Source organism: Dipodomys spectabilis, unplaced genomic scaffold (genome assembly GCF_019054845.1).
Source record: "Dipodomys spectabilis isolate Male_0828 unplaced genomic scaffold, ASM1905484v1 ptg000069l, whole genome shotgun sequence".
Taxonomy (NCBI): domain Eukaryota; kingdom Metazoa; phylum Chordata; class Mammalia; order Rodentia; family Heteromyidae; genus Dipodomys; species Dipodomys spectabilis.
This window is the reverse complement of record NW_024870746.1, coordinates 10757097-10784389: the sequence shown is the minus strand read 5'-3', so window position 1 is coordinate 10784389 and position 27293 is coordinate 10757097. Positions and strand designations below refer to the sequence as shown.

At 43.6% G+C, this 27293-nt stretch overlaps 1 protein-coding gene across 2 annotated transcripts; it reads left to right on the top strand.

The window, feature by feature from the left end:
• The first annotated feature begins 2393 nt into the window (after window positions 1–2393).
• On the top strand, window positions 2394–26692 carry Degs1 (delta 4-desaturase, sphingolipid 1). 2 transcript variants are annotated; one of them, XR_006147708.1, is made up of 5 exons: window positions 2394–2571; window positions 7636–8378; window positions 10530–10888; window positions 24273–24278; window positions 26680–26692. XR_006147708.1 is itself a non-coding variant. In XM_042681951.1 (3 exons), exons 1-3 carry the CDS (start codon window positions 2490–2492, stop codon window positions 10674–10676), a joined length of 972 nt encoding a protein of 323 aa, XP_042537885.1. In that variant the 5' UTR covers window positions 2394–2489; the 3' UTR covers window positions 10677–11017. The 2 variants fall into 2 exon arrangements, 1 of the variants encoding a protein (XP_042537885.1); XM_042681951.1 differs by lacking the exons at window positions 24273–24278; window positions 26680–26692 and having other exon boundaries at window positions 10530–11017.
• Window positions 26693–27293: the final 601 nt, after the last annotated feature.

Here is a 27293-nt window from a genome sequence, read left to right as displayed (position 1 = left end):
AGATGGGGGGCTGTCCACTCAGCTCCACGCCAAGCCATCCTTTGTAGTGCAGATGCCTAGATCAAGGTGAGCTTGGAGGGCTCTGCTTCAGAGAAATGCTGATGCCATAGCCTTAGGAAAGCTTTCCATATAGAGAATGCTTTGATTCTGCATTGATTAACTCCCTAAATGGCTTGAATCACCAGCCTCTGAATAGCCTCTAAGCATACCATATATGGAAGTTTTAGGCCTATCCTCCCTAGGGAAAGGATCTGCTGGCACCTGAATATTTCCATTTAAAATCTGGCATCTTGTCTCCTTGGCGGGGGAGAGTGATTGATCCACCCCCGACCCCCCAGGTAATAGGCATACCCGGATCCCTGGAGACAGGAGTGGGCACTTGGCTGATAGGTTACTGAACCTGTCAGTCCACTGCTTGAGTGGACTGTGCCCTGGAGACAGGAGTGGGCACTTGGTTGATAGGTTACTGAACCTGTCAGTCCACTGCTTGAGTGTCCTGTGCCCTGGCCCCCTGGCCAGACCCTATTTAGGCTTGGAACAGCCTAGGTGTCCAGCGCACTGTGCCACCAGTCTCCTCGATCCTATCCCATATCCTGTCTTTTGGCTCACCCCCAGAATCATGGTGTCCCAATTCAGCTCTCCAGAGGAGCTGAATTGATTTGTTGGTATTGTTTTTGTTCTTTCTTTCCCCTATGGCCTGTTTCCTAGCTGTGTTAAGTGAGTTTGTGGACTGCAGGCCTTTGTAACAACTGGCTATCTGCAACCTGCCGACTGCCTAATAAAGACTCCAAGATTCCATCTTCCAAAATGTGGCTTTTCTAATAAATTACCTTACAACAGTATGTGTACATATGTGTGCAGTTTCCTACTTTTTTTTTTTTTTTTTGCAGTACTGGAGTTTGAACTGAAGGCCTCATATTTACTCAAGTTTCTTGCTGAGTTAGGGCCTTACCACTGAGCCATATATGTACCCTTGCTCTTTGCTGATTATCTTGAAGATGGAGCCTCAGGGACTGGGCTGGCTTTGAAGGGCAATCCTCCCAATCTCAATCCCCCAGGTTTAGTTAGCTAGGACTACAGGTATGAGCCATTGGTGCTTCACCATCTATCTTGTTGTATTTGTGGTCTTTGCAAATCTTTCCTTCCTGTCCTTTTCACTCCCTTTCTTTTCTTTCTTCTCCCCTCTCCTCTTTCCTCTTTTGTGCTGGATTTGAAGGTAAGGACTTGCTCATGTTAGGCTTATTCTCCACTATTAAACTACATTTCTAGTCCAACAAAGTTTCTTTTTGGATGGAGAAGTGGTACTAATTTTGATACAGAATGCCCTTTCTTTCAAGAACAGGTTGTGGTTTATGACTTCTGTGACACATACGTACACATACATATGTGCATCAGAATAAACATCATTATAACAGAAATAATTACACTGAAATAACTTTTATAGTTTTTCTCTCTCAAAAACGTTTTCTTGTCGGATGTGGTGGTGCATTAGGGAGGCAGATGCAGGAGGATCATAAGTTGGCAAACAGCTTGGGCTGCATCACAAGCTTCTCTTTTAAAAATTAAAATAAGCTGGGCACCAGTCACTCATGCCTGTTACCCTAGCTACACAGGAGGCTTATATCTGAGAATCACGGTTTAAAGCCAGCAGGGGCAGGGAAATCCATGAGACTACCAAAACAAAACAAAAAAAACCAACCAGAGGTGGAACTGTGACTCATGCGGTGGGGCATGTTAGGCGTGAGTGAAAAAGCTCAAGAATGATGTCAAGGCCCTGAGTTCAAGTCCCAGTACCAGCGCGCGCGCACGTACACACACACACACACACACACACACACACACAGATAAGACAGACTAGAAATTGTTTTCATTTTTATTATTAGCTTTTAGGTACCGTAGGCATTTCCCCCTCCCCCATGTATCAGTCCTTGAAGCAGAAAAAGAGGCCCAATGGCTAATTTGCTATTAAAAATTAAACAACCCGTTGGCCAGCTGCCACTTATGAATGCCCAGGATCCTCAAGACTAGGTGTTGCTCCAGCCACCTCTGCTCCAGGACTTCCTGTCCTCCCGCCGGGCCACGAGGCACGACAGCGGCTACGGCAGAGCACGAACACCAGCAGGTGAGAGGGATCTGGGACGTGCTGGTGACTCAAGAGCCACGTAACCTCTGAACCTCACAGCTCTGAGCCACGGAACCCAAGCCGGGTGTGGGTGCCCCAGAATGCCGGGCGCCTGCAGCCAAGCCCACCAACCAGCTCCTTCCCTAGAGACCGCCGGGCGGGGCGGGGCGGGGCCGAGCAGAGCCGTGAGGGGCGGGGCCCAGGCAGCCAGGGGCGGAGCCACGAGCGCCCGCTCCCGATGGCCCCACCCCTTCCCGTGTCCCCCCCCCCCCCACGCCGCGCCCGCCGCCGGCTGACACGAGCCGGGGTGCCGCCTCGGAGGAGTCGTCGTCGCGTCTGAGGAGCCGGCCCGTGAACTCCTGGCGCCATGGGGAGCCGCGTGTCTCGAGAAGATTTCGAGTGGGTCTACACGGACCAGCCCCACACCGACCGGCGTCGAGAGATCCTGGGTGAGGACCGCCGGCGCCCCGTTATGTGCGTGCGCGGCCTTCCGCGCCGGCCCCCAGCGGGTCCCGGGCGGCCCGGGGTTGCCGTGGCCCGTTAGCAGCCCGTTCCCCACCGTGACTGCGGCCGCCGCGGCTGGTGGCCCGCCGCCCTCCGCGCCGGCGCGGAAGAGGCCGGGGCGAGGCGCCGGGCGGGCTGTGGGGGGAGGGGGCCGGGCGGACGGGGGTCCCCGCGCGTCCCCGGGGAGCCCCTCGGGGACGAAGTGCGGACGCCGCCCGGGAGCCGGCGCCCGGGCTGGCAGGTGGGGGCTAAGGAAGACCCCAGCCCGGGCCGGACCCGACCCTCCGGCTGGAACATCCCTTTCTTTGCCCGCTGTGTGGCTGGCTCCCCCGCGGTCCGCGGCGAGTGCCTCGGGGCAGCGGCAGAGGCCGGCTCAGGGCGCGGTCCTGGGGCATCCCGGAGCCTCGCTCACGTGGTCCAGAGCGGTCCTGGCGGGGCGTCCCCACCCCCACCCCCGTGACCCCAAGGCCTTCCCCGACGCACCGGTCCTAACGCTCCTCACACCAGCCTGCGACCGACCGAGGAAGGGCAGAGTCCCCCCGACGCATCTCATCCGGCCCGGTTCTATGGTGAAACGACCGAAAAGCGGAAGACTTGCCCAGTAGGAAGGATACTCAGCGTAGCCTGCTGAGGTTCTGACGGCTCGCTTAGGCCTTTGGGGCCACCCTCACTAGGCCTAACTTTGCAGAGCATTTTGGACCGTCCAGATACTCGCCGGCTTGTCTTAGTGACACGCTAGGCGTTGGTTGAGCTGGGGATTTCTTAATTTAATCCTTCTGAGCTATTCAACCAGTTTGGCATTTTAAAAGATGAGGTGGAGAATAAAGAGTAGATGTTCAGAGGAAGATTCTAATCTGGGTTTAGGCTACCTCCAAAGAGAATTTGCTATTTGATTTCTGATGCCCGGATTTGAAAGAAATATGCTTCTAGATTCTACTCTTTAAAAAAAAATTTTTTTTTTCGAGGAAAGTTATGAATGGAGCATTGATGATGAGGAATTCTTTCTTATATACAACATTCCTATAGTTTTTCTTAACGTCCATTTGTCCAAAGGAAAAGGCAAGGCCCTGCTTTTTACAGGAGTATCTAAATTTAGAAATTTCATGTTTCTCGTGCAGAAGCGTTTGTTGATGCTATTGAAATGGTTGGGTTGTGGGGGGAGGGGGTTCACCTCATACTGGGAACTCGGTGCCTCCTAATGCTAAGTAAGCATTCTGCCACTGAGCTCTGAAGCCCAGCCCCGTGAAATGGAATTTAAAAATTCATCACAAAATTGAGAGAGTAAATCTTTGTAATTGCTTATAAGGAAGAGTGCTTTAAGTTTCTTTGGGTTAGGTTTTGTGTTTTGGGGCTTAACAAGTAGCCTGAGAGAAACAACTTTGAGGGAGGAAGGATTTATTCTGACTCCCTGTTTAAGAGAGATTTCATCCTCTCCATTGCTTTTGGGCTGATGCGGGGCAGAACATAAAGAAGGTTTGATGAACAGAGCCACTTGGCAGTTAGTAAGCTGGGAGAGAGAGAGGAGACAGACACCAGAAAGAGTCCCGACAAGGGGTATGTTTTCACATCTACAGTGGCTTCTTTCTCTAGTTGGATTCCACCTCTCAATAATGCCCTCATGTTATAAATTTCTCAAGGGATCAATTCCTTAATTAGGTCCCTTTCCTCTGAACCAGTTACTTTTCAGTGTTTGGACCCACCAGCTGGAGACCAGGCCTTCCAGTACCTGAATCTTTTTTTTTGTGAGGCCATAGCCAAACCGTAGTTCTTCTTTCTTAATTAAAACATACATTGTTTTACCCATACTTGATAGAATGTACATTGATGTACATTTTATCTTTGCCTTCACTACATGTTTAAAAATAATCTGATGTCCATTTGTAAAAATTGATTCTCAAATATACTGAAATTGAGCTATCCAATAATCAGAAAAACAAGGAAGCAGTGAAAACAAGGAAGCTCAGCGCTGAGCCTTTTTTCTACAGATTTGTCATCACTGAATGATTCTATTTGGAAATTTGAAAGGACTAGAGCCAGGCGCCAATGGTTCATGACTATAATTCTAGCTACTCAGGAAGCTGAGATCTGAGGGTTCAAAGCCAGCCCATACAGGAGAGTCTGTGAGACTCTTATCTCTAATAAAACACCAGAAAACCAGAAGTGGCGCTATGGCTCAAGTGGTAGAGTACCCACCTTGAGTAAAAGAAGCTCAGAGACAGCTTCCAGGCCCAAAGTTCAAGCCCCAGGACCAGCAACATAATAATATTAATAAATAAGTGGATAAATACATGGACTAGATACTCCTCAATGAAAAACATTTGCCAAGCAGGTGTAAATACTGCTTAGAAGTAAGAGATGGAATATCCTCAGAAAGATAAGAATCTGGAGGTTAGTTTAAATTATACTTAAGATATTATGTTTTTCTTTTTTGGGGAGGGGGAAGCATTCTAGAACATATATATATTGGTTAGTAATGAACTCTGTATAGTGTACACTTAGCTAGCTGCTGTGTAATTCACACAGATAGAGGACCAGGGTTGAATCTAGCACTGCAAAAAAAAAAAAAATCACATTTAGACTTCACATTAAAAGTTTATTTAAAGACTCCTTAGCCAATCACAGTGATGAAGTGCCTATAATCCCAACTATTCAAGAGGCCAAGGCTGAAAAATCTCAAATCCCAAGGCCAGTTTGGGGCAGCATAAGATCCTTTCTTAAAAAATAGGTAAGAAAATAAGGACATCTGGAGGCTGGGGACCGCAACTCAGCTGGTAGGGCTCTTGCCTGGCATGCTCAAGGACATGAGTTTGATTTCCTAGCCCTCTCTACCCAAAAAAACCAATGTATTTGGTATTAATGAGGGCTAGAGACTAGACCGTGTTAATGGGTCAAATAAGGATAAGTCAATCAGTTCTTCCTTTACTATTTACTTGATAGGAAACATTTTTAACATCTTTATGGAAAAGTAAATCACGTATCAAAATTTACCCATTTAAAGTATACAATTCAGTGTATTTTAGTATATTCATAGCTGTATGAATCACCTAATTTTTCATATCCCCATACTGACCTCCAAGTTCTGGATGACAATTAATCAACTTTCTGTCACTGTAGGTTTGCTAGTAGAGACATTTCATACAAAATATGATCTTTGATCTGTGGCTTGTTTTACTTAATGTGTTGTTTGTTTGTTTGTTTAAGTTACTTAGTGTTTTTAAAGATCATACATTTTATAATGTGTCAGTACTTCATTCCTTGTAGCCAGATACAGGGAGATATACCATATTTTGCTTATTCTTTATTTGGTAGACATATGGGTTATTTCCCCTTCTTAGCTGTTTTGAATATTACTATTTAGTGTTCATATACAAGATATTGTATAAATGTATAGCTTTATTTTATGGGGGGGTTGAGATCTAGGAGTAGACTTGCTGTATCGTTGGAAATTCTGTTTTTATCATTTTGAATTGACGGTTGAACTGTGTGGAGCATTGTACTTTCCCACCAGCAATGTATGAAGAGTCTAGTTTATTCACATCTGCTACTGCTTGCCTTTTTTATAACCATTCTAGTGGGTGTGAAGTTGCATCTCTGGTTTAAGTTTGTATTTTTCTAATGACTAACGATGGTAAACCTCTTTCATGTGCTTATCAGCATTTTTATATGTTTTTTTGTAGACACATGTCTATTTTAAATGGTTTATTAGCATAAGAGTGTCAAGGTTCTTTTATCTATTCTGGTCAAAATTCCCTTGTGAGATAGGTGATTTACAAACATGTTCTCTTTAGATTGTCAGTTCACTTTTTTGATATTACCATGTACAACAGAAAAGAACTTGCAGTCAAATTTATTTTTTTCCTTTGGTCATTTGTTTTTTTGTTACAGTATTTAGAAAATCACAACTATCACAAGTCTTATTGTTTTTTTCTATATGATCCATCCATTTTTAGTTAGTTTTTGTGTGGTCTGTAGAAGGGAGTCCAACTCCATTCTTCTGAATATTGTTCAGACCATTGGTTGAGAAGACTGCACTTTTCCTTGTGTTATTGTGTTATTGTTGTGTTTTTGAAACAGCTTGGGTTCAGGTTGGCCTTGAACTCTGTCAATCCTGATTCAGTCTTGAGTACTGGGATTATAGATATGAGTCAGCCTACCTGGCTGATTGGTGGTTTTTGTGTTTTTGTTTTTGTTTTCCTTTTGGATTGTTTTGTTTGTTGGTTGGTTTTAGGCTATACTGAGGTTTGAACTCAGGACTTTGTATTTGCTAGTCAGGCATTCTACCACAAGATCCACTTTGACAGCCTCATCCCTTCCCCCCAGACTGAATTTTGCTTTTTGCCTGGGCTAGCCTGGAGCAAGATTGTCCTGTTTGTACTTTCTTGCATCACTGTGGGCACTCCTCATTGCTGTTGATTGAAATGGAGTCTTGTGAGTGAACTTTTTCCCAAGTTAGCCTAGAATTATGACCCCTGGTCTCTGCCTCCCAGATAGCTAGGATTACAACTACGATCCACCAAGCCTGAACTATTTGTTGTTTGGTTGGTTGATCTGCTTTTTCTGACACAGGGTCCTGCTATGTAGCCTGGATTGTCCTGAAACTCCCTATGTACCCAAGCTAGCCTTGAACTCTGTCCTTTTGCTTCAGCCTTCTGAGGGCTGGGACTACAGGCGTGTGTGACCATGCTTAGTTTTGAACCACCATGACTGACTGAAGTTTATGTTCATGATATTGAGATATCTATAAAATGAAACTGTCCTTTGTTAGATGTGTTGACTTAAAATTTTACATAAAGCAAATATGACAGAATTCTGTCTAAACATTGATATAATTGTTGTGTAACAGTATTTTGTTTAATATCAGGATATATTCTTTCCCTAAAGGAGATAAGTATTTGGTAAAGACTTTGATAGGGAACATTATAATTTAGAGGAATATTTACTTAATTATAATTGCTAGACTACTCTGTACTTTACTCCATTCCTGATTGTTTTTTGTTTTTTTCTTACAGCCAAGTATCCAGAGATAAAATCCTTGATGAAACCTGATCCCAGCTTGATATGGATTATAATTATGATGTTTTTCACTCAGGTGGTTGCATTTTACTTAGTAAAAGACTTGGACTGGAAATGGGTCATATTTTGGGCCTATGTCTTTGGCAGTTGCCTTAATCACTCAATGACTCTGGCTATTCATGAAATTGCTCACAATTTTGCCTTTGGCCACCACAAGTCACTGTGGAATCGCTGGTTTGGAATGTTTGCTAATTTTCCTATTGGGGTTCCATATTCTATTTCCTTTAAGAGGTATCACATGGATCATCATCGATACCTGGGAGCTGATGGCATTGATGTGGACATTCCTACTGATTTTGAGGGCTGGTTCTTCTGTACCACTTTAAGAAAGTTTGTATGGGTTATTCTTCAGCCTCTCTTTTATAGTTTCCGGCCTCTGTTCATCAACCCCAAACCCATTTCTTACCTGGAAGTGATCAATACTATGGCTCAGATTATTTTTGATATTATAGTTTACTACTTATTTGGAATTAAGTCTTTAGTCTACATGTTGGCTGCATCTCTACTTGGTCTGGGTTTACACCCAATTTCTGGACATTTTATAGCTGAACATTACATGTTCTTAAAAGGACATGAAACTTACTCATATTATGGGCCTCTGAATTTACTTACCTTCAATGTAGGTTATCACAATGAACATCATGACTTCCCCAATATTCCTGGAAGAAACCTTCCATTGGTAAGTAAAAGATTTGACATTTAAACTTCTGATGGTTATATAATCAGAATTAGTCTTAACTTGCTCAATTTAAAAGAGATCTCATATATGTTGTAAATCTAAGCTGAGTATCAAAAAAAAATTTTTTTTAAAGTAAAGAGTATATGTGTTGTCTCCACCAGCCAAATTTTTTTGAGGTTTCATTATCTTATATATTAAGCTTAGTGGCTGTCCTTAGGGTTCAAGAGTTTTGGAGGATGTACAGAATCTTTCAGGTGGTAAAGTAACTCAGAAATAGCAAACCAAAGCTGTCTACAAGATACTGTCTCTTTTACTTGACTTTTAGTGTATTGTTTGTGGAGTAAATGAAAGAAGACATTTTAACCTTGATTCTTCATCTTTTCTAAAAATAACCATTCTTTTCTGCTATCTTCCTACTAAGTTGTCTTATTAGCCTTTAACTGGGTAGAAAGGCTGACAAAGGGCTTATTATAGAAAAAAAACTCCAAATTTTTAAAAGGGAAATAAGTATTATTTTATTTTTTGTCAGTCATGGGAATTGAACTCTGGGTCTGGGCACTGTCCCTCAGCTCTTCAGCTCAAGTCTAGCGCTCTACCACTTGAGTCACAGCACCACTTCTGGCTTTTTTCTGCTTATGTGGTGCTGAGGAATCAAACCCAGGGCCTCATGCATGCAAGGCAAGCACTCTACCACTGAGCCAACTTCCCAGCCCTCTTGATTTTATTTTAAACCTATGATACAAGGGAACCCTAGCCATCATGCATCATGCTGTCACATCCACCTAATCAAAAATTTAAACATTGACTGTTTAAAACTTACATAACATGACAACAAAAGACACATATCAGTTGATACTGCTTTGGAGCCCCAAAGTGAGGACAGAACAAGTTACAAATGGCATTTTACTGTCTGGATATGTTTTAGATAATATTGTGTCATTGTCCCATTTCTCAGTTATGATAATGGAATTCTGGCTTTGTTGGAAAAATATTCTTTGGAAATACATGTTGTAATATTTGGTGATGAAATATTAGAGATAACTTGATGTTTAACATCTTTAACTTTACCTGAACCATCCATAGCTTCAACAAAGAGAACACTGTGTGTATTTGTTCCATAAGCAGTATATGAAGAATCCATATATAGTAAATTGTTGGTTAAAAAAAAAAAACCAGGTTGAGGAAAAGTCAGATAAGTGCTTAATTTACTATTCTTTCAAGGGCTCAGTAGGTCTTTCTTTTTTTTTTGATAAAGTATTAAGGAGAAAACAGCATCTACTTGACTAAAGGCAGCATTAAACTTGAGATATAGAATGCTACTAGGCCCCTCTTGGTAGCCTGCCAGTGTCCTGCTGAATACTGTGAGGACTGTTTGCCTCTTCCAGGAGTGGGAAGCAGATTTTTTTAAGGGATTATGGGTTCAGGAAAAATCTAGTCATTAGTTGAACACAAGAATTTTTCCCAACATAAAGTACAACGTGAGTTTTTTTTGAGGTTCTCAGAATTGAAAACTAACCTTAGTCAGACATTAGCTCCCTTACTGCCCATTCTACCTCAGTGGAATTCACTTCTCGGTTTTCTATGGTGTCATTATTCCTTAGCTAAACTAACAAACATCTGAAGAGTGAGATTATGCCTTTCCTGCTCTTTCTCTGATACATATGTCTGCAAAGGAGTACAAGTTTTGTTCATTCTTACTTTTAGTTTTTTGGGTTTTTTTGTTGTTGTTGGTGGTGGTGGTGGTAGTGGTTGTGGGGCTTGAACTCAGGACCCTGGGCACTGTTTCTACGCCTCTTTGTGGTCAAGGCTAGTCCTCTACCACCTTGAACCACAGTACCACTTCCCAGTCTTGCTCATTCAATAACTACCTACCATCTCATAGTTATACTGTAATAGTTCCATTGTATAGAACTATTGAGCATTTAACAGGAATAAAACAATGTAATGACTTTTAGCAGTTATAGTAAGACATAATCTAAACAATGTACCGACTTAAAGTGTATGATTGTATCAACAAGATAAAATAAGAGATTTTTTTTAAGTGATTAAAGGTATGGGCATTTGTATGGCTTGGTGTTTTGACCCTCTCTGTTGTCACCTTCAAGAGGCCTCGGTGACCCTATTCACCTTGCTGTCTTTGTTCACTTCTAGGTAAGGAAAATCGCAGCTGAATATTATGACAACCTTCCCCACTACAATTCTTGGCTGAAAGTCCTGTATGATTTTGTGGTGGATGATACCCTAAGTCCCTATTCAAGGATGAAGAGGCCTCCAAAAGGGCAGGAGGCTCTGGAATAAATATCTTCCCAGCAAGGAGATTCTCTCCAAAGCTTAAAAAAAAGAGCTGATAAAGTGAAGTTTTTACATTATTAAGCTTAAAACTACTGATGCTTAGAAGTGGCTCTGTCAAAATTTCAAACTCAGTGGTATGAAGAGGCGAGTTCTGGCTTGAAATAGCAGCCTGAATTTCATACTCGCTTTCCTTGTGTCCTGTGTCATCATCCCTGAGAGTGTCCTCCCTGTCTCTGTCACCTTGTAAGCTTATCATTTAAAAAAAGAAAAAACCTATTTCTACCTGGTTATTTTCACTCCATAGTTTTACTTAATCAAGACAGCTAATAAACTGAGTCGTTAATTATATTTAGTGTGCATTGCATCTTTGTATTTCACTGTTTTTATACCATGTAATATGGTCACCTAGATAGTGGGAAAAGACAGCTGCAAAATTCCATTGAAGAAAAAAGTAGTTTTTAAAAGGCATGAGTTGATGTAGTATAAAAGTTTGAGATTGAACTCTCTATGAGTCAAATTACTTATTCTAATTGTTTGATTAGATGAGAACTAATTAGACTCATGAATAAAGTACTTAGCATGATAATGTCCAACGCCTAGTTTCCTCTTTTACATGCCTTGACTTTTGAATCAGAAGCAGCTTACCTGGTAGACATCTATGTTCTGTCACTGCTGCCTGAAGTAGTTGGTCTCAAGTAGCTGAGATGCTGTGCTATGAGGTCTGTGCTGGTTTCCTCTGAATTTGTCACTTGGAGAAATACGGTATAAATGGAAAAGTACTTTAAAATATATTAGCTATAGAATAGCTATATTGAATATATTAAAAATAGCTATATCAAATATATTAGCCATATTGAAGGTTTCTAAAGTGTCAAGCAATATCCAGACAACCCCCTACCTTACTGATCCTGTGTTACTCACAAAGTGCTTTGCTCTTTCCCTTTTACGTAGGGGAATTCCTATCAAATCTATTACCTAATGAGCCATTGATTCAAAAGTTAACAGTGATAATGAAACCAATGTTTCTGTTCAGATTGAATCTCACCACAGGAGAAACATAGCCTTCCATTTCACACTAGATGTGAATAAGTCCTGTGCTTGAAGTGAATCCTAAACTTTCCTGTAGAACAGCGATGATGAAAATTTCTCAACCTTTCCACTCAGTCCTCCTGAATTCCACTCTCTACCAGATAACATCAGAAAGTACCATCTGTTCCCAGGTTACATGATCATATCTTGCCTGATAGACAGTTTGGTCTTTATAGCAGGTCTAACTAGCCTGGCTTTTATTTGCCCACCTCAGTCTGTCCTTTAAATGATCTACGGATCAGGGCTGCAGGCACATTGGGCCTAGGAACCTCTAGAAAATAACCAGTTCCTGGTCTGGTTAGTTTGTATCAAGGCCTCAAGGCTCACATCAGCTTTCTCTGCTCCAACCTCTCTAGTTGTTCAAATGCTCCTTTTTTACTTTTTACCTCCCTCCATCCCCCAGTCCTGGGGCTTGAACTCAGGGTCTGGCCACTGACCCTGAGCTTCTTTTACTCAAGGCTAGCACTCTACCACTTGAGCTACAGTGCCACTTCTGGCCTTTTCTGTTTATGTGGTATTGAAGAAACAAATTCAAGGCTTCATGCATACACTACCACTAAACCACATTCCCAGCCCTGCCCCTTTTTTATACTTGAAAACCAGAGGTAACCTCCTTCTTGGCTTGAATCATGCTGTTATGTAAATGGTTCTATTGGTTTCCCTTTGGGTTGTAACTCCTTAAGGGCAGGACCTCCTTTTATATCTATTCCCCAAACCTAAGAGGAGAAGAGAGGAGAGAGAAACATGAGAGGACATGAGAGGAGTCTTGAGCTTTATCTATTGTAAGGCTTTTTTCTGTTTTGTTTTTTGGGTCCGGTCGTGGGGCCTGAACTTTGGGCCTGGGTGCTGTCCCTCAGCCCTTCAGCTCAAGGCTAGCACTCTACCACTTGAGCCACAGCGCCACTTGCGGCTTTTTTCTTTTTGCTTATGTGGTGCTCAGGAATCAAACCCAGGGCCTCACGCATGCAAGGCAAGCGCTGTACCACTGAGCCACCTTCCCAGCCCTTAAGCTTTATCTAAAAGAGCCAAAACCCTAAGGTATAACCTTCAGGTAAGAGTGATTTGTAAAAGCAATGCACCGGGGTTGGAAGCAGAGCTCAGTTGGTATAGTGCCAGCCAATAAGCAAAGCTTCAGGTACCTAGTTTGAGTCCCAATCTTGCAACATTTATTGAGAATCCTTTTCCTGGAGCCCTCTATCATATATGCTTATCTTTTTTTTACTTGTTGACAGTGCTGGGAATAGAATTCAAAGTTTCATGCATGCTAGACAAGTACCTTATAAATTAGCCACATCCCCAGCCCCTGAGTAAATTGCAGAAAATGAATCTTGAATTCAAACTATCCCCAGAATCCAACCTCTTGACTATGTTACCACTTCTGTCCTAGAATAGGAAAACATTTAAAAACAGGTGTTCCATACGTGTGTGTGTGTTCACTAACTTACCACCTCCCTGCTTGTTCTTTAACACAATCTGGAATCCAACTATGATATAGTAAAAATGCATTCACTCATTCATGCTATAGATTCTTTACCATGCATTGCACTAGGCCATGGGGATACAAAGTGTGGTCCTAAGTGCAAGAAGCTAGTGCTATAGTGCTGGGAGATGGTTGTCTTATTTGGAATTTGCTAATAAAGGACTTCACACAAACAGGCAGCCCACCATGTAGCTGGGGGGAGGGGGCTGGAGTGAGCCTGTCTAGTCTCAGTGCTCACCTAGCCTTGTGTGCAGATCATTATTTTATGTCAGCCTGGTAAGGTAGCTGTTACCTCTACAATTTCCAGATGAAGTAACTGGGCATTGGCAGGCAGTTGGCCAGCCTAAGGGTACATGTGGGAGCCACAGCCTGAACATGAAGTTGGCCAAAGAACTATATGCTATCTATACCCTTTACCCCACTGGTTTTATTAGGTAAGTCTTCTAGGAGTCTTTGCCATTGGAATGAAGCAGAGTGACCTTAGAAACCAAGGCTAGTAAGGCCTAAAAAAAAAAAACTCAAAATCTTAAGGGTGTTAAACTCTTAAATGCTCTCAGGATATTCTCTGAAATGAGAGCCACCTGATTGAGACCACCACCACTCCTCCCACCCCCAAAGGAGAGAAGGAAGCTAGCTGCCTGGGAGTGAACGATCTCTGGAGATAACTGGCTAAGAGTGGTTGACACTGATGTTTGCAGGGATCTTAACAAATGAGGAATTGGGACAATTTAGGCTTGAGAGGAGTAGGATTTAACCATATGGCCAAATCAAGCCAGTACCTTAAAATCTTCAAGAACTTTTCTTCTTTAATATTTTAGTTTTTGCCAAGTTCTCTCTGAACTGGAAGGTGACTCAGATGTCCAACAACTGGGACCACCAAGGAGAAGAGCTGAGGAGTGAATGCATCACTAGGAGAGACTATATGTGTGAATCTACATAGGAGCCCTAGGGGTTCTGTGCGTGGGCAGCAGAACAACAGCATCTGGGAGGAGCGGAACCTGAGGAAACAGCAGCTTTTGTAGACAAGTGTGGATTGCTGCTTACTACACACAGTACTTGAAATCTTTTTGGAAGGTATAAATGGATGCATTGTGCATAGGCCTGCAAGAAGCAAGTGCCGCCCTCTGGGGTTCTCAGTGATTTCTAATCCAAGGAATGAAGCAGGATAGATTAGGGGAAATGAGGCCTGGTGAAGGCAACTCAGAAACAAGATATTTAGAAACATAGAAGCACTATGTTTGCTTCTAGGAGAGAAAATTGGATGCATTCCTTATCTCAAGGATTAGCACCTTTTTTTTTTTTTTTAATGGCAGGATGCAGTCTTTCCTGGAAGTGCTTTTCTGCTTGGGCTAGCTTCCAAAACATGATCTTCAGATCTCAGGCTCCGGAGTAGCTAAGATTACAGGCATGAGCCACCATGGCCTGGCTCACAGTAGACTAGTTAGATAAATGCAGTTTGCAACCCTGCAAGAGTCGGGTTTAGGGCAGAGGGAAAGACTACGGGAAAGTATCAGAAACTTCAGTCTTCTGGAAAGTGGTTTTTAGCTCACTGTCCTGAAGGTCTGTTTCTCTGACCATGTGGAAAGCACATGAATGCCACCACACCCTGAGCCCTCAGGAAGAGCTAGCTCCCTGTTGTAATCAGGCCTTAGGAAAACTAACCTGTTTCAATTCCAGTTCATCATCCCCTCCTTTTAATCCATGCAATATAAAATAGATAATTTTTTCCTTTGTTGAAGGAATCTATCACAAGTTGTCCAGCTTGATCGCAGTGATGGCAGAACAAGAACCAGATCTGTCCCATCCTCTATCTAAATCCAAACCCTTGCCACTAACCCGTGTTGCCACCCTTCAATTAGTTACCTATTCACAAACAGCCGTGCTTTATGTGAGACGAGAGGTTGGGCAATATGTCCACTGGGAAGTGCATCTTCCTGCTCAGAAGAGGGAGGCTACTCTTCTGAGTAAGGGCAGGGTCCCTCAACTTCCTAGTCCTCTCCCACATTCCAGGGACATGTGATGAACTATACTCTGCATTAGGCCAGGGTCATGGATGCACTGACAAAACCATGACCTTGCTCCAAACCCAACTAGACATGGCTGTCTTGAGAGTTTACCTTGACTGAAAAACAAGGGCATAGAAAGAACTTTCACCTAGTCTGGAGAATTTTACATTAAGAAGCTAAACTACAAGCTGGGAATGTGGCTTAGTGGTAGAATGTTTGCCTGCCATGCATGGAGCCCTGGGTTCGATTCCTCAGTACCACATCCACAGAGAAAGCTGGAAGTGGTGCTGTGGCTCAAGTGGTGGAGCACTAGCCTTGAGCAAAAGAAGCTCAGGGTCAGTGCCCAGGCCCTGAGTTCAAGCCCCAGTACTGGCAAAAAAAAAAAAAAAAAGCTAAACTACTTGAGGGCTAAAGGACAATATCTGCTAGCTTCTGCACAGACTGTTTCATTCTCATGGGTGTAATCACTGATGTGTTGCCAAGGAAATAAATTAGTAGGAAAGAATAAAGAATGTGTCTAAAGTTATAGAACCAAACCCCAAATCCAGAGTCTATAAATTCAAAATCTATACTTTGGAAGAAAGAGGAGGAGGATGAAGAAGAATTATTTCACAATAGACATCTTCCTCAGATTCAAAGTCTTCTTCCAGATGAATTCTGACGTGAGATTTCTCATTTATTTATTTATTTATTTGTCGGTCGTGGGGCTTGAACTCTGGGCTTGGGCGCTGTCCCTGTGCTCTTCAGCTCAAGGCCAGCACTCTACCACTTGAGCCACAGCCTCACTTCGGTTTTCTAGTGGTTTTATTGGAGAAAGGGTGTCACAGATTTTCCTGCCCGGGCTGGCTTTGAACCGTGATTCTCAGATCTCAGCCTCTTGAGTAGCTAGGATTACAGGTGTGAGCCACCAGCGCCAGCTGACGTGAGATTTCTCTAGCTTGTTATAAATTTGGCCACTCTTAGGAATATAGGTATAGACCAATAGTGGCTATCAGCAAGAATGGAGTATATGTTGGGCTCACAGCCTATCAAGTGTCCAAGCTCCTCACTGGACTGGCCAGTAGTATTGAATGGAGAGTCAGAAAAGGAGCTTGTACTTTGGAGCTTATCTCTAAGCATTTTTCAGACCTAGATCAGACACAAACAGTTTCATAAACATCACAACTCAGTAAAACCCAGTTTAGGTCATCCAGTTGTCCTGCTAGGAAAAGAGGCTGAATTGATACAGCTCAGGTTCCAGTTTAACAATATGGGACAAAGTGCCACTGGCACTATGGACCCCTCCTAATGCCCAGGAGTGTGACCACTAGAAGTTTAAGAAAGCTCAGCTATCAGACTCATCAGCCAGGGTCCAGGAAAAGTTGTGACAGCTTAGTAAAACCTTTAAGACATGTCGGAACAGCAGCCATAGGGATGAAAAACCGGATCTGTGTAGTTTGCATGAATAGAGCAGTTCTCTGAGCTTTCTGTCAGCCTAATAGCTAGGAGATCTTTGCCACCTTGTAGGCTTTGGTTGTGTTGGTTCTTACTGATCCTGGGAACATCAGGGGATTGGAGTAGTCAATTTTGGCAGTGCCAGCAGCAAGAGGAGAAGTCATATATATTCCAGACCCCAGCACTTAATACCTGTTATCCAAACTATGGTTTGAGGTTTCATTTTTAATTTTTAAAAATTTATGATAGGACAAATGTGGCAGTACATACTTGTACTACCAGCTAATCAGGAGATGGGAGCAAGTGGATCTTAAGTTTGAGTCCAACCCAGAATAAAGTTAGACATCATCTCAAAAAACATATGAGCCAGGTACCAGTGGCTCACACCTGTAATCCTAGCTACTCAGGAGGCTGAGATCTGAGGATTGCAGTTCAAAGCCAGCCCAGGCAGGAAAGTCTCTGAGACTCTTACCTCCAATAAACTCAGAAAACCAGAAGTAGCACTGTGGCTCAAGTGGTAGAGCGCTCACCTTGAGCTGAGAGACAGCACCCAGGCCTAGAGTTCAAGCCCCACAACCGACCACAAAACAAAAACCAGAAAAACATGACAACAAAAAGGATTGGTGATGTAACTCAAGTGTTAAGAGCACTTGCCTAGCAAGTATGAGGCCCTGGGTTCAATTCCCAGTACCACATGAAAAAAGGATATGGTAGGATACCAAAAGCATAGAATATCTTATTGCCACCATGTTAAGGTATGCAGAAGTATTAAATGAATTCACACTGTTTCACAGCCAATCTCTAGAACTTTTTTGGAAAACTAAAATTTGATGCCCATGAAACAGCTTTCCATTCCTTTCTCCCAAGCTGACAACAACTATTGTACTGTCTTTCTATTCCTACAAATGTAACCTGTATTGTGTGTGTGTGTGTGTGTGTGTGTGTGTGTGTGTGTGTGTGTGCTGATCCTAGGGCTTCAACTAAGGGCCTGAGTGCTGTCCCTGAGCTATTTTGCTCAAGGTTAGCACTCTATCACTTAAGTCACAGCACTTAAGGCTTTTTCCTAGTAGTTTATTGGAGATACGAGTGCCATGGACTTTTCTCCCTGGGCTGTCTTCAAACTGTGATCCTCAGATCTCAGCTTCCAGAATTCGATTACAGGCATGAGCCACTAGTGCCCAGCTGTGGATTTTTTTCCCCCTAATCAGCAAACCTCTTAACTTGGAAGTCTGTGTACACAGTAAATAATTTTACACATAAAACCTGATTTACCTACATCACAACAAAGACAAGTATTAGTCATGGATAGAGTTACACCCTCCTCAGCTTTAGAGTTGGCAATCTTTCAACACCCTGAATTTGCTGTCACTGGGTACTAGTCAGACCTGTAGGCTGACTACTCATACTACTGAGAGGCCTGGTGGAATGGTTGTCTCCCACAGTGCAGGTGTGGGAGTTGCCACTGTACCTGGGCCCTCACTGGAGCATAAGGCCTGAGTTTGAGAAATGCAAGATATATTTCTGCAGTTAGCCAACCCAGAAAGCCATTACAGCTGTATTGCGGTGATTCACACCTTTATGCATTTAGCATCAATCATGCTGACCTAATTTATTTTGTGTGTGACTTTATTTTAATTTCCTTATTTATATAGATATTTGTTCTGGAACAAGAATTGTCACCGTAAACCGGCTTTTCAAAGCTGAACCTCCCCCCTGAGTGATATGGTAATATGCCAGGAGACAGTGGGAAAGAAGACAAGTCCTGTCAACATACCACCCACACATCACACATCCACACATAGCAGGAACAGCCCTGTGGCATGCGGTTCCTGACGGCCTCTTCTACACCATCTCTGCCTCCCCTTCCCACTGTGTCCCATCCTAGGCAGATTTCTTTCTGTTCCACACACTGAAGAATTGGGGTGATCCTAGGAGTGAGGGGAGGGAGGTCAGAAAAGTTGGCCAACAAAGTGTGTGTCCAGGTAGCCTTAGGGACAGCCAGGCTGTGAAGCAAATGGGCCCAGGGGAAATGGGCCTATCCCCTGTGTGATACGGGGACACTCAGAGGACAGTTCCACCTGTTGTCCTAGTTTCTGTCTTAGCGTACTTGGTTAACTTGCACATATGCTATGTACTTTTCTGTGTCTACCCTTCAGATTTTTTTCAAGTTCCCCTGGAGGCTACAGAAAGAGAGATACATGTCCATCAACTTGTGCCCTTCTTTCTGAGAGTTGATTCTGGGGACATCTCTGGTCTGCTAGGGATGGAGGGTCAGATAAAGTCCTTAAGCACAAATATTGATGAAGGCTTCTTAACAAGAGGTCCGTATCCTGGGTGGGCAGACTAGATAGAAAGCCCCCTGATTAGTCTGCTGTGCTGGCCCAGTGGAGGCTACTGTCTTCTGCAATGTCTTGTTCTTCTTCCTTTCCTTCCTTTTTTTTTTTTTGGATGTGTGTGTGTGTGTACTGGGGCTTGAATGCAGAGCCTCATGCTCTCACTTTGCTTTTTCACTAAAGACTAGCACGCTACTACTTGAGCCACACAGCTCCACTTCTGGCTTTTTGCTGGTTAATTGGAGACTTGAGCCACACAGCTCCACTTCTGGCTTTTTGCTGGTTAATTGGAGACTTGAGCCACACAGCTCCACTTCTGGCTTTTTGCTGGTTAATTGGAGACTTGAGCCACACAGCTCCACTTCTGGCTTTTTGCTGATGAATTGGAGATAGAGTCTCATTGGTGTCTTCCCTAACTGATTCTCAGATCTCAGCCTCCTGAGCTAGGATAACATGGGTGAACCACCAACACCTGGCTTTTCTATCAATTTTTTAAGTCTTAGGGACTTAAACTTCAGAGCTTCTATGTCTGAGAAGGAGGATGTTCCCAAATCCCCACATTACAAAAGGAGAAAGTGATATGCAGACAATAGAAGGAACTTATGACTATAGCAAGACAAGTCTTGCTCAATGAAAAGTCCTTTAAGAAGACAGCACAATGACACAGTGACCCAGGTGCCAATGGCTCACATCTGTTCTCCTAGCTACTCAGGAGACTGAGCCCTGAAGATCATGGTTCAAAGCCAAACCAGGCAGGAAAGTCCATGAGGCCTTATCTACAATTAACCAGCATAAAGCTAGAAGTGGAGCTGTTCCTCAAGTGTGCACGCACGCACGCACACATGCACACATGCACGCACGCACACACGCATGCACGCAGAGAGACAGACAGATAGAGACAAAGAGACAGAGACAGACAGAGACAGAGAGCACAATGAATATGTTAAAAGTTTAAGTTTACATAATGTGCCCATTGTAGTGACAAGGCAAATAAGGGTGACTCCTGAAAGTAGAGGCCCTGCTGGAGTTTAATGACAGGCTTGGTTTAGAACAGAGGAGCATGTGTGGGTTTGAGGGTGGTTTCATAGCACATTCCCAGACAGCTGGGTACTTCACTAGCAACAAAGGTATATAAATTGTAATCCAACTTCTCAAAGGTCATTCTGAACATTTTGTAACTTTTTATGGTTTACTCTGATGAAATGGGCTGGGGTGTTTTTTGTTCAAGATCAAATATGAGCATGATGCTGATCTTACTGTGTCTCCCCAGCCAGTGCTTAGCCATCCATCTTCATTTATACAACCACAACCACAAAAAGTGAAAGGGTGCTGATTATGGTGGTCCATGTCATGGTAAATCCCTTCTACCAAGGAAGTAGAAGTAGGAGGATCAAAGTTCAAGGCCAGTCTGGGTAAAGTTAGTAGAAACCTACCTAAACAAGCAGGGGGCAGGCTGGGAATGTGTCTCAAATGGTAGAACACTTACCTAGATGCAAGAGAAGGGCAGTGAGCTCACACCCCAATATTGCCCAAACGAAACAAAACAAAAAGAAGTGAAAGGGCCCTAAAATGCAGGTCCCACTCTGACCAGAGGCTGGGATTCCCTCCCCACTTGGCCTTCCTGCCAGCTACTTCATCAGAGCCTCATCTTAGACCGACGTACAGTTCTGTGATTCTCCTTTTGAAGCCTCATAACAGAGAAGCTTGTAGTTCTAACTTTGTGTTCCTTCCAGACAGACGTGTTGCATGTCACCTCTGGGGTGTTCAAGCTCTTGACTCCTATATCACAGGAAAGAGCCCAGGGCTGTAGTGGTGGAATATCCCCTTATTTGTTAGTCAGCTTTGCATTACTCGAGGTGGGGGAAATATGAATAAACCTAAAGCTTTGCTTGCTTTTCATTGCTTACTTTACTCCTAGTTTTCTTTCTTTCTTTCTTTCTTTCTTTTTGCCAGTCATGGACCTGAACTCTGGGCCTGGGTGCTGTCCCTTAGCTCTTCAGCTCAAGGCTAGCACTCTACCGCTTGAGCCACAGCACCACTTCCGGCTTTTTCTGTTTATGTGGTGCTGAGGAATCGAACCCAGGGCCTCATGCATGCAAGGCAAGCACTCTACCACTGAGCCACCTTCCCAGCCCTTTACTCCTAGTTTTCTAAGTGCCTAAGCTATAGTTCACAACTGTGGCATGGGTATATGGATCAAAAAGTTGATGTTTACCGAGTATTAGGTCTGCCTGGGTGAACAGCCCCTCCCCCCTTCTTCACCTGCCTGAAACCAGTAATCACCTGACTGTCTATCACCTGACTGTGACTGAGTTAGCTAGGGACCCCCGTCTCTGAGGCCACTTCCTGAACCACCTCCTTCAGACCGGGAGAGGTTTCCCAGGCTCTGAGATCACTTCCCCATCCACTCGGCCCTGCCACCCATCTTTCCTTATGTAATCCCCCCTTCTTTTTCTCTTTTGCCTTCCCCTCTGTCTCGGTGTGCCTCCATCTTGTGTGGGCCACAGTTTGCTCTCCCCCAATAAACTTTTCTGCCTGAACCATGTGGTGCTTTCCTTTCTGGTGAATCTTACACATAGGTTGTTTTTCAGGATCTTGGATGCAAATCAAACAGCTCAAACCATTCATCCTTTACTTGTGCAAGCCAGGTGACTTCAGGGTCACATTCTGACATCACATTGTGGAAAACTACAACCTCAGAGACACTAACACCTCCATTTTCTGTACATCTATACATAGGAATGACAGATGTACAAAGCAAGGGAAACACCACGTATTTTACTTTCCCTTAACCTCCAATCACCTATCATCTTTCCTCGTCTTTACATCTGTTTCTTCCCTCCCTCCCTTTCCTTCTTCCCTTTCTCCTTTCCTAACTTCCTTTCTTCCTCCTTTCCCTTTGTCCTTACATTTTTTCAGACAGGCTCAAACTATGTAGCTCAATCTGCCCTACCTTGGAGAAGGTGAATTTGTAATTTTGGCTACCTTGTGAGAAAACTTCTCTTTCTCCTCTCTGTCTCTGTCTGTCTCTTTACTCATTCTTTTAGTGTTTGGATTACTTCACAGTGGACAATATAGGTCTTGTTCAGTAACGAACATTACTGTAATAGTATTTGATATGGGTCAACCTGAAAGAAAGAAAGGTTTATTTTGGCTTAGAGTTTTAGAGGTTGCAATCCACAAATGATTTGTCTCATTGCTTTGGGCTGTGGTGGGACTGCATACCTAGTAGAGGTTTGAACCAGTGAGAAAAGAAAGCAAGAAGAAGGTAGGGCCCTACCATCCCATTCATGGGTACAGCCCAGTGACATAATTTCTATCATTAGACCTCACTTCTGGAAGGTTCTACCACTTCCCAGAGGCACACTACTACATGAGTACCAACTCTCTAACACATGAGCTTAAAGATTGGACTTTAGATACAAAGTAAGCATCCCATATCTATGACCTGGTGGAAGGTCAATTGTAAACCTTGATGTTCCCTCTGCCAGCACACTTTCCCCATCAAAAGCTGTATACCTTAGTTCCTCAGACATCATCTAACCAGAAGCCTGTCCTCACCAATCTCTATAAAATAACCCCTCCTCAGACACATGCAGCATGTATTACATGCATAGTTTACCTATGAGTATATAGACATTGCATATGAGTTTATTGTCTTACCCTTCTCTCCTCTACCACTAAAATGAATGGCCCAGAAGAGACAGTCTTTGGCTCTGTTGCCACCAAAGAACCTCAGCAACTAGTCAATAAATATTTGTTGAATGAACTAGTAAGATCTCTCCTCCCACTCATGAAAGTGTCCTTCCAGTTTCTGTTTTAAAATGGCAGCTGGATTATGAACTTAAAGTGATCATATTGTTCCCTGATGCGCATTTTAAAATCATTAGTCATTCAAAATGGACATGCTTGATTTTAATCAGCCACCTGAATATGTTCCAGGTTTGGGGGAAGGAATATAGAATTTTTCAAGTTTTGAGAGCTAAAGCAATTCTACAGGTGTCTTCTTGTCAACAGGAGACAAGAGAGTTTCTGGAATTTGTCCCTTATACTCTTGACTCCTAGTCAAATGATATTCCTTGCCCAGGACAACATTACTCTCTGATATTAGAACATCTCTCCCTAGCCCTTCTGCAGGCAATAAAACAAACACCTGTGAAGAACCTATAAATTTTAATGTGTTAACTCACCAAATAGCAAGAGGAATGGAACTTGCCTCAGGAAAAAGGAAGGCAAAAGCCACCTGCTTTTGTTTGGCACATTTGTATTGAGATTGAGGTAAAAAATGACATTGGTCTGAGTCCTATGCATTCTTGAAGGTGGATTCATTTGCTTCATGAGGTCAGGTTGGCAGGAAGCCAAGGTTTATAGGCCTTGTGTTTGCTTTCTGCTACTCCAAGATTTAGCCAGTCACATAACATTATCTAGAAAACTTGAGATATTAATCACTTTGACCTCAGCCAGTTATTTCAGTAGAAAATTTTGTGTTCATTTTTCTAAGAGCAATCATCAACTCCTTAAAAAAGGCTGTTATTGTGAATTAATATAGCAAACAGCATAAAATACATAGACACAGATGAAAAGATAGTTATAATCCCAATCCCACAAGTCTACTATGAGCTAGAAAACAGACACACCTGGGCAGAGAGCCATTCTTCTGACCTTGGTATAAACTATTTCCTTGCATTTCTTTTTGGGTTGTCTTACTTATGGGTGAATGTCTTAAAAACATACCCTCAAGTTTTGAAAAGCTGAGCAGCAGCTTAGAAAAAAAAATCTGCCTTTAAATGTAGTCCCAGATATGCTGAGCAGAGGGTGAGCAGTAGGATTATGATATTAATGATGTGCTGGTTTTCCAACAAAAGCAAAGTCAAAGGGCAAAAGCAGTATCAAAGGTCAGGAACTGCTTCAGATTTTCTGCCTCCAGATTTACAGCAAGGCAGTGGGTTGAGCAACATGGCTATAAGATCTGTATCCCTTGGTATCTAGAAAGTAGGGTAGGTGTTAGCCAGGCACATTTGAGCCATTTGTTCTTGTAGTGGCTGTCTGGTGGTTATAATTCTGAATGGATTGCTCTCCTGTGTCAGGTCAAACTGTCTTCTGCATGAAACAGTGTCTTCCTCCCCAGAACTCTGTATTCCCAGTATACCATTGCTGGAGAGCTCCCTTTTCCCATCACCAATTTCCTCATTTTGGTGGGGCACATCCTCCGCAGTTTCCTGAGAAAGGATAGGGGGATGTAGATAAACAATGCTGTCAGGAAGCCGTCTGATGAGGGTTCCAGCTACTCATACCACATTAGCCACTCCTCTCTGATGATTTCTGGGCTCAGGGGGACACCATCCAAGTAGACGGACTCACAGAAAACAAGGAGGAACAAAAACTGAGCCTGGAGAAACTTAGGTCAGACTAATGAATGATAGTGAAATGAAAAGACAGTAGGCCCTTCAGTGCAGGCCCAGATAAATGGAGCCTGCTATAGGAGAATCCAGTTATACAATCCAGTCATTATGTGTGGGCCCGGGGACTCCTAGACACAACATCAGAGCATTAAAGATGCGGGAGGCACCAGAGTGAGAGATTCTGCACTCCTCCCCCCACCTGGCAGTCCTTTCCTAACTACATGCTGGGGAAACTACAGTAGCTCCCTGAGATTTGAGAGAGACATGTAGAGCCACAATCCATGTATCTTGTTTCACCCCTGGCATTGCACAATGCCTGTGGGGGAAGACAGTAAACCCAGAGAAATCTGATATTAATTCCAAGTCAGCATTTCTTCCTATTTGTGTGCTCCTAGAAAGGTCATTGTCTAGCTCTGGGTTGGGTTTCTTGTCTTTTAAACTGGAAAAATGAAGCCTCAGGGATTCTCACTTGTCTTGAAAGCTAGAATCACCTGGGAAGGCTTCAGCTGAGCTGTCCAAACTCCATTTAGAGACTCTGAAACAGTGGGTCTACAGTGGGATTCAACCAGCATGGTTTTAAAACATCTCCAATTTTTTGTGGGGTCCAGTAGGGAAACTAGAACCTAGAGGTGATCAAAGATCTTTTAGATTAGTAAATCAGACTCTGCCAGAAAACCACATGGACACCCAGGTAGGAAGAACAAGGGAAAGGTTTATTGCCAGTAAGGGGACGCACAAGACCCCTTCTCACCAGGTGAGAGGAAGGGAGAAGAAGTGGCCATTGTCTCAGGTGACCTTTATAACCTCTGGGATTTGGGGATCCCACTGCCTTATATGGTCATGGCTATCCAAAAGCAGTGCTCTCCCAGGAAAAGGGAGGTAGGGGCTGATCATTTGCTGCCTTTACTACACGGGCCTAGTGTTGCCTGGGGAAAGAGCATGTTTAGCCATGAGGGAGGAGGCTTCTGGGCTAACATCCCCACTCTTTGGTTTAATAATTGGATGAGAGTAGCACTTGGTGGGAGCAGGGGGCAAAGGTCATTTCTTCTGGAGCTGCTTCCTGCTAAGAAAGGGGTGAAGTAGTCAAGAGGGGAAACTTGACCAGTACCCTCCTAAGAGCATCTGATTGACCAGCTGATTGGTAAAAAGTCTCATCTTTCCCTTAAGGATGTTCTTTACGCACCTGAATAGGCAAGACACAATTAGTATGAGGCAAAAATTGCAATTAAGGGCCCAAGACAGGCATGAGCCAGGGAGTAAGCCATGGGAATAGGTCCCATCCCCCTTCATTCTGTTGGATATTTTCCTCAAGTTTTCTGAGATGTTTGACTTGTTCCTTGATGGCATAGCTGCTAGCAGGTCACAGCAGCATTTTTTTTTTTTTTGGTTGGTCGTAGGGCCTGAACTCTGGGCCTGGGCGCTGTCCCTCAGCTCTTCAGCTCAAAGCTAGCACTGTACCACTTGGCCACAGCACCACTTCTGGCTTTTTCTGCTTATGTGGTGTTGAGGAATCGAACCCAGGGCCTCATGCATGCAATGCAAGCACTCTACCACTGAGCCACCTTCCCAGCCCAGCAGTATGTTTTTAATCTCCTTGCACCCTTGGTGGTGGAGTAAGAGAAATCAAGGCAGCATGACTGTCAAGAATAGCAGTGCAATGGCAGAGGAGGTATAGTGAATGCTTTTTGCTACTATGCATGCCAAATATATAGATTCCTACCACCAGCCCTGGTATCCCAAGCAAGGAAAAAGTGAGGGTAATGTACAGTTCTCATTCAGCACTGGAAGAGCTCCTTGTGTGGTGGTACAACAGCTAGATGGCTTAGGAAGCACTAGGACGTATGAAGCAGATTGGCAGGGTTATAATTAAGAGTATAATTAAGGTTAAAACAACAGCCTTTGGAGAAGGAAACGTGACCCTTAGCATATCAGATGTGTTCACAGTTGGCACAAGCTAAGTTGCCCCTCTTTAGTTCTATACAGTCACAGGTACAAGTTTGAACCTGGGAAAAAGTGTTATTTTCTGGCATTATAACCCAGGGGGTGCATAACATCAGAGTATCTGCTGTCCTTCATGTGAAGGCGTTCCCTAATTATAGGAGCCAGAATAGATGGTATTTATATGTCTGCCGCAGGTTTGCACGCCTGAAGCGGGCATGGCCTGAGCACATGTCCCATCTCCAGTTCTTGCCTCAAACAAATGTCTGGGACAGGTGAAACCAGATGTTATAATGCACGAGGTCTTGCAAGAACTCCGAGAAGGAGTCTCCATATTGGTATTTTAGGTTGTCAGGGGCCAGTCTGGCAGGGCTGCTGTTCCTAAACCCACCCCAAGAGGAAATGGCTTAGATGTTATTTGTGTGGGGTGGATGGGATGGCTGATGATGTTGTTTCTTCCCTTGATATCCTAGCACCTGGCATTTCTATGACAAAGGCTGGTTAGGACAGTGGCGCTCAATGTGCCAAGATAAATCCAGTAGGGCAGCAGCCTTGGGCCTGTACAGACAAGGACTCACACAGGGCCTTTCCCAGGTGGATCTAACATCTCCAGCCCTTTGATAGGGAAGAGGACACAGCTTTCTTTTGGCAAGGGGCATTGACATTAGGGGTAAAAGGTGGAGATGTGTAGATGTGGTCCCTTCTGGGTGAACAGTAAGCAGCAGCTTACTGTGTAGATGTGAGTCCTTGAATGAAGTCTGGAAGAACTCTCATGAGGCAGGGGATGGACAATAATAAAAATATTAAAAAGCACACACAGCAAAAGGAAGGATTTGGGGCAGAAAATTAAAAATTGGATGATGGCTAGATTGGCTAGTTCTTATTCCCTGCATTCCAGGCAGTCCTGGGATTGGTGGAAAATAGCTCTAGCTACTTTGGAC

What these genes read in the sequence shown, in the direction of transcription:
- Degs1 (XM_042681951.1), top strand. Translation starts at nt 2,490, where the DNA reads ATGGGGAGCCGCGTGTCTCGAGAAGATTTCGAGTGGGTCTACACGGAC. An exon ending in CCGGCGTCGAGAGATCCTGG is followed by an intron (nt 2,572 to 7,635) that starts GTGAGGACCGCC and finishes TTTTTCTTACAG; the next exon opens with CCAAGTATCCAGAGATAAAA. An exon ending in CTGGAAGAAACCTTCCATTG is followed by an intron (nt 8,379 to 10,529) that starts GTAAGTAAAAGA and finishes GTTCACTTCTAG; the next exon opens with GTAAGGAAAATCGCAGCTGA.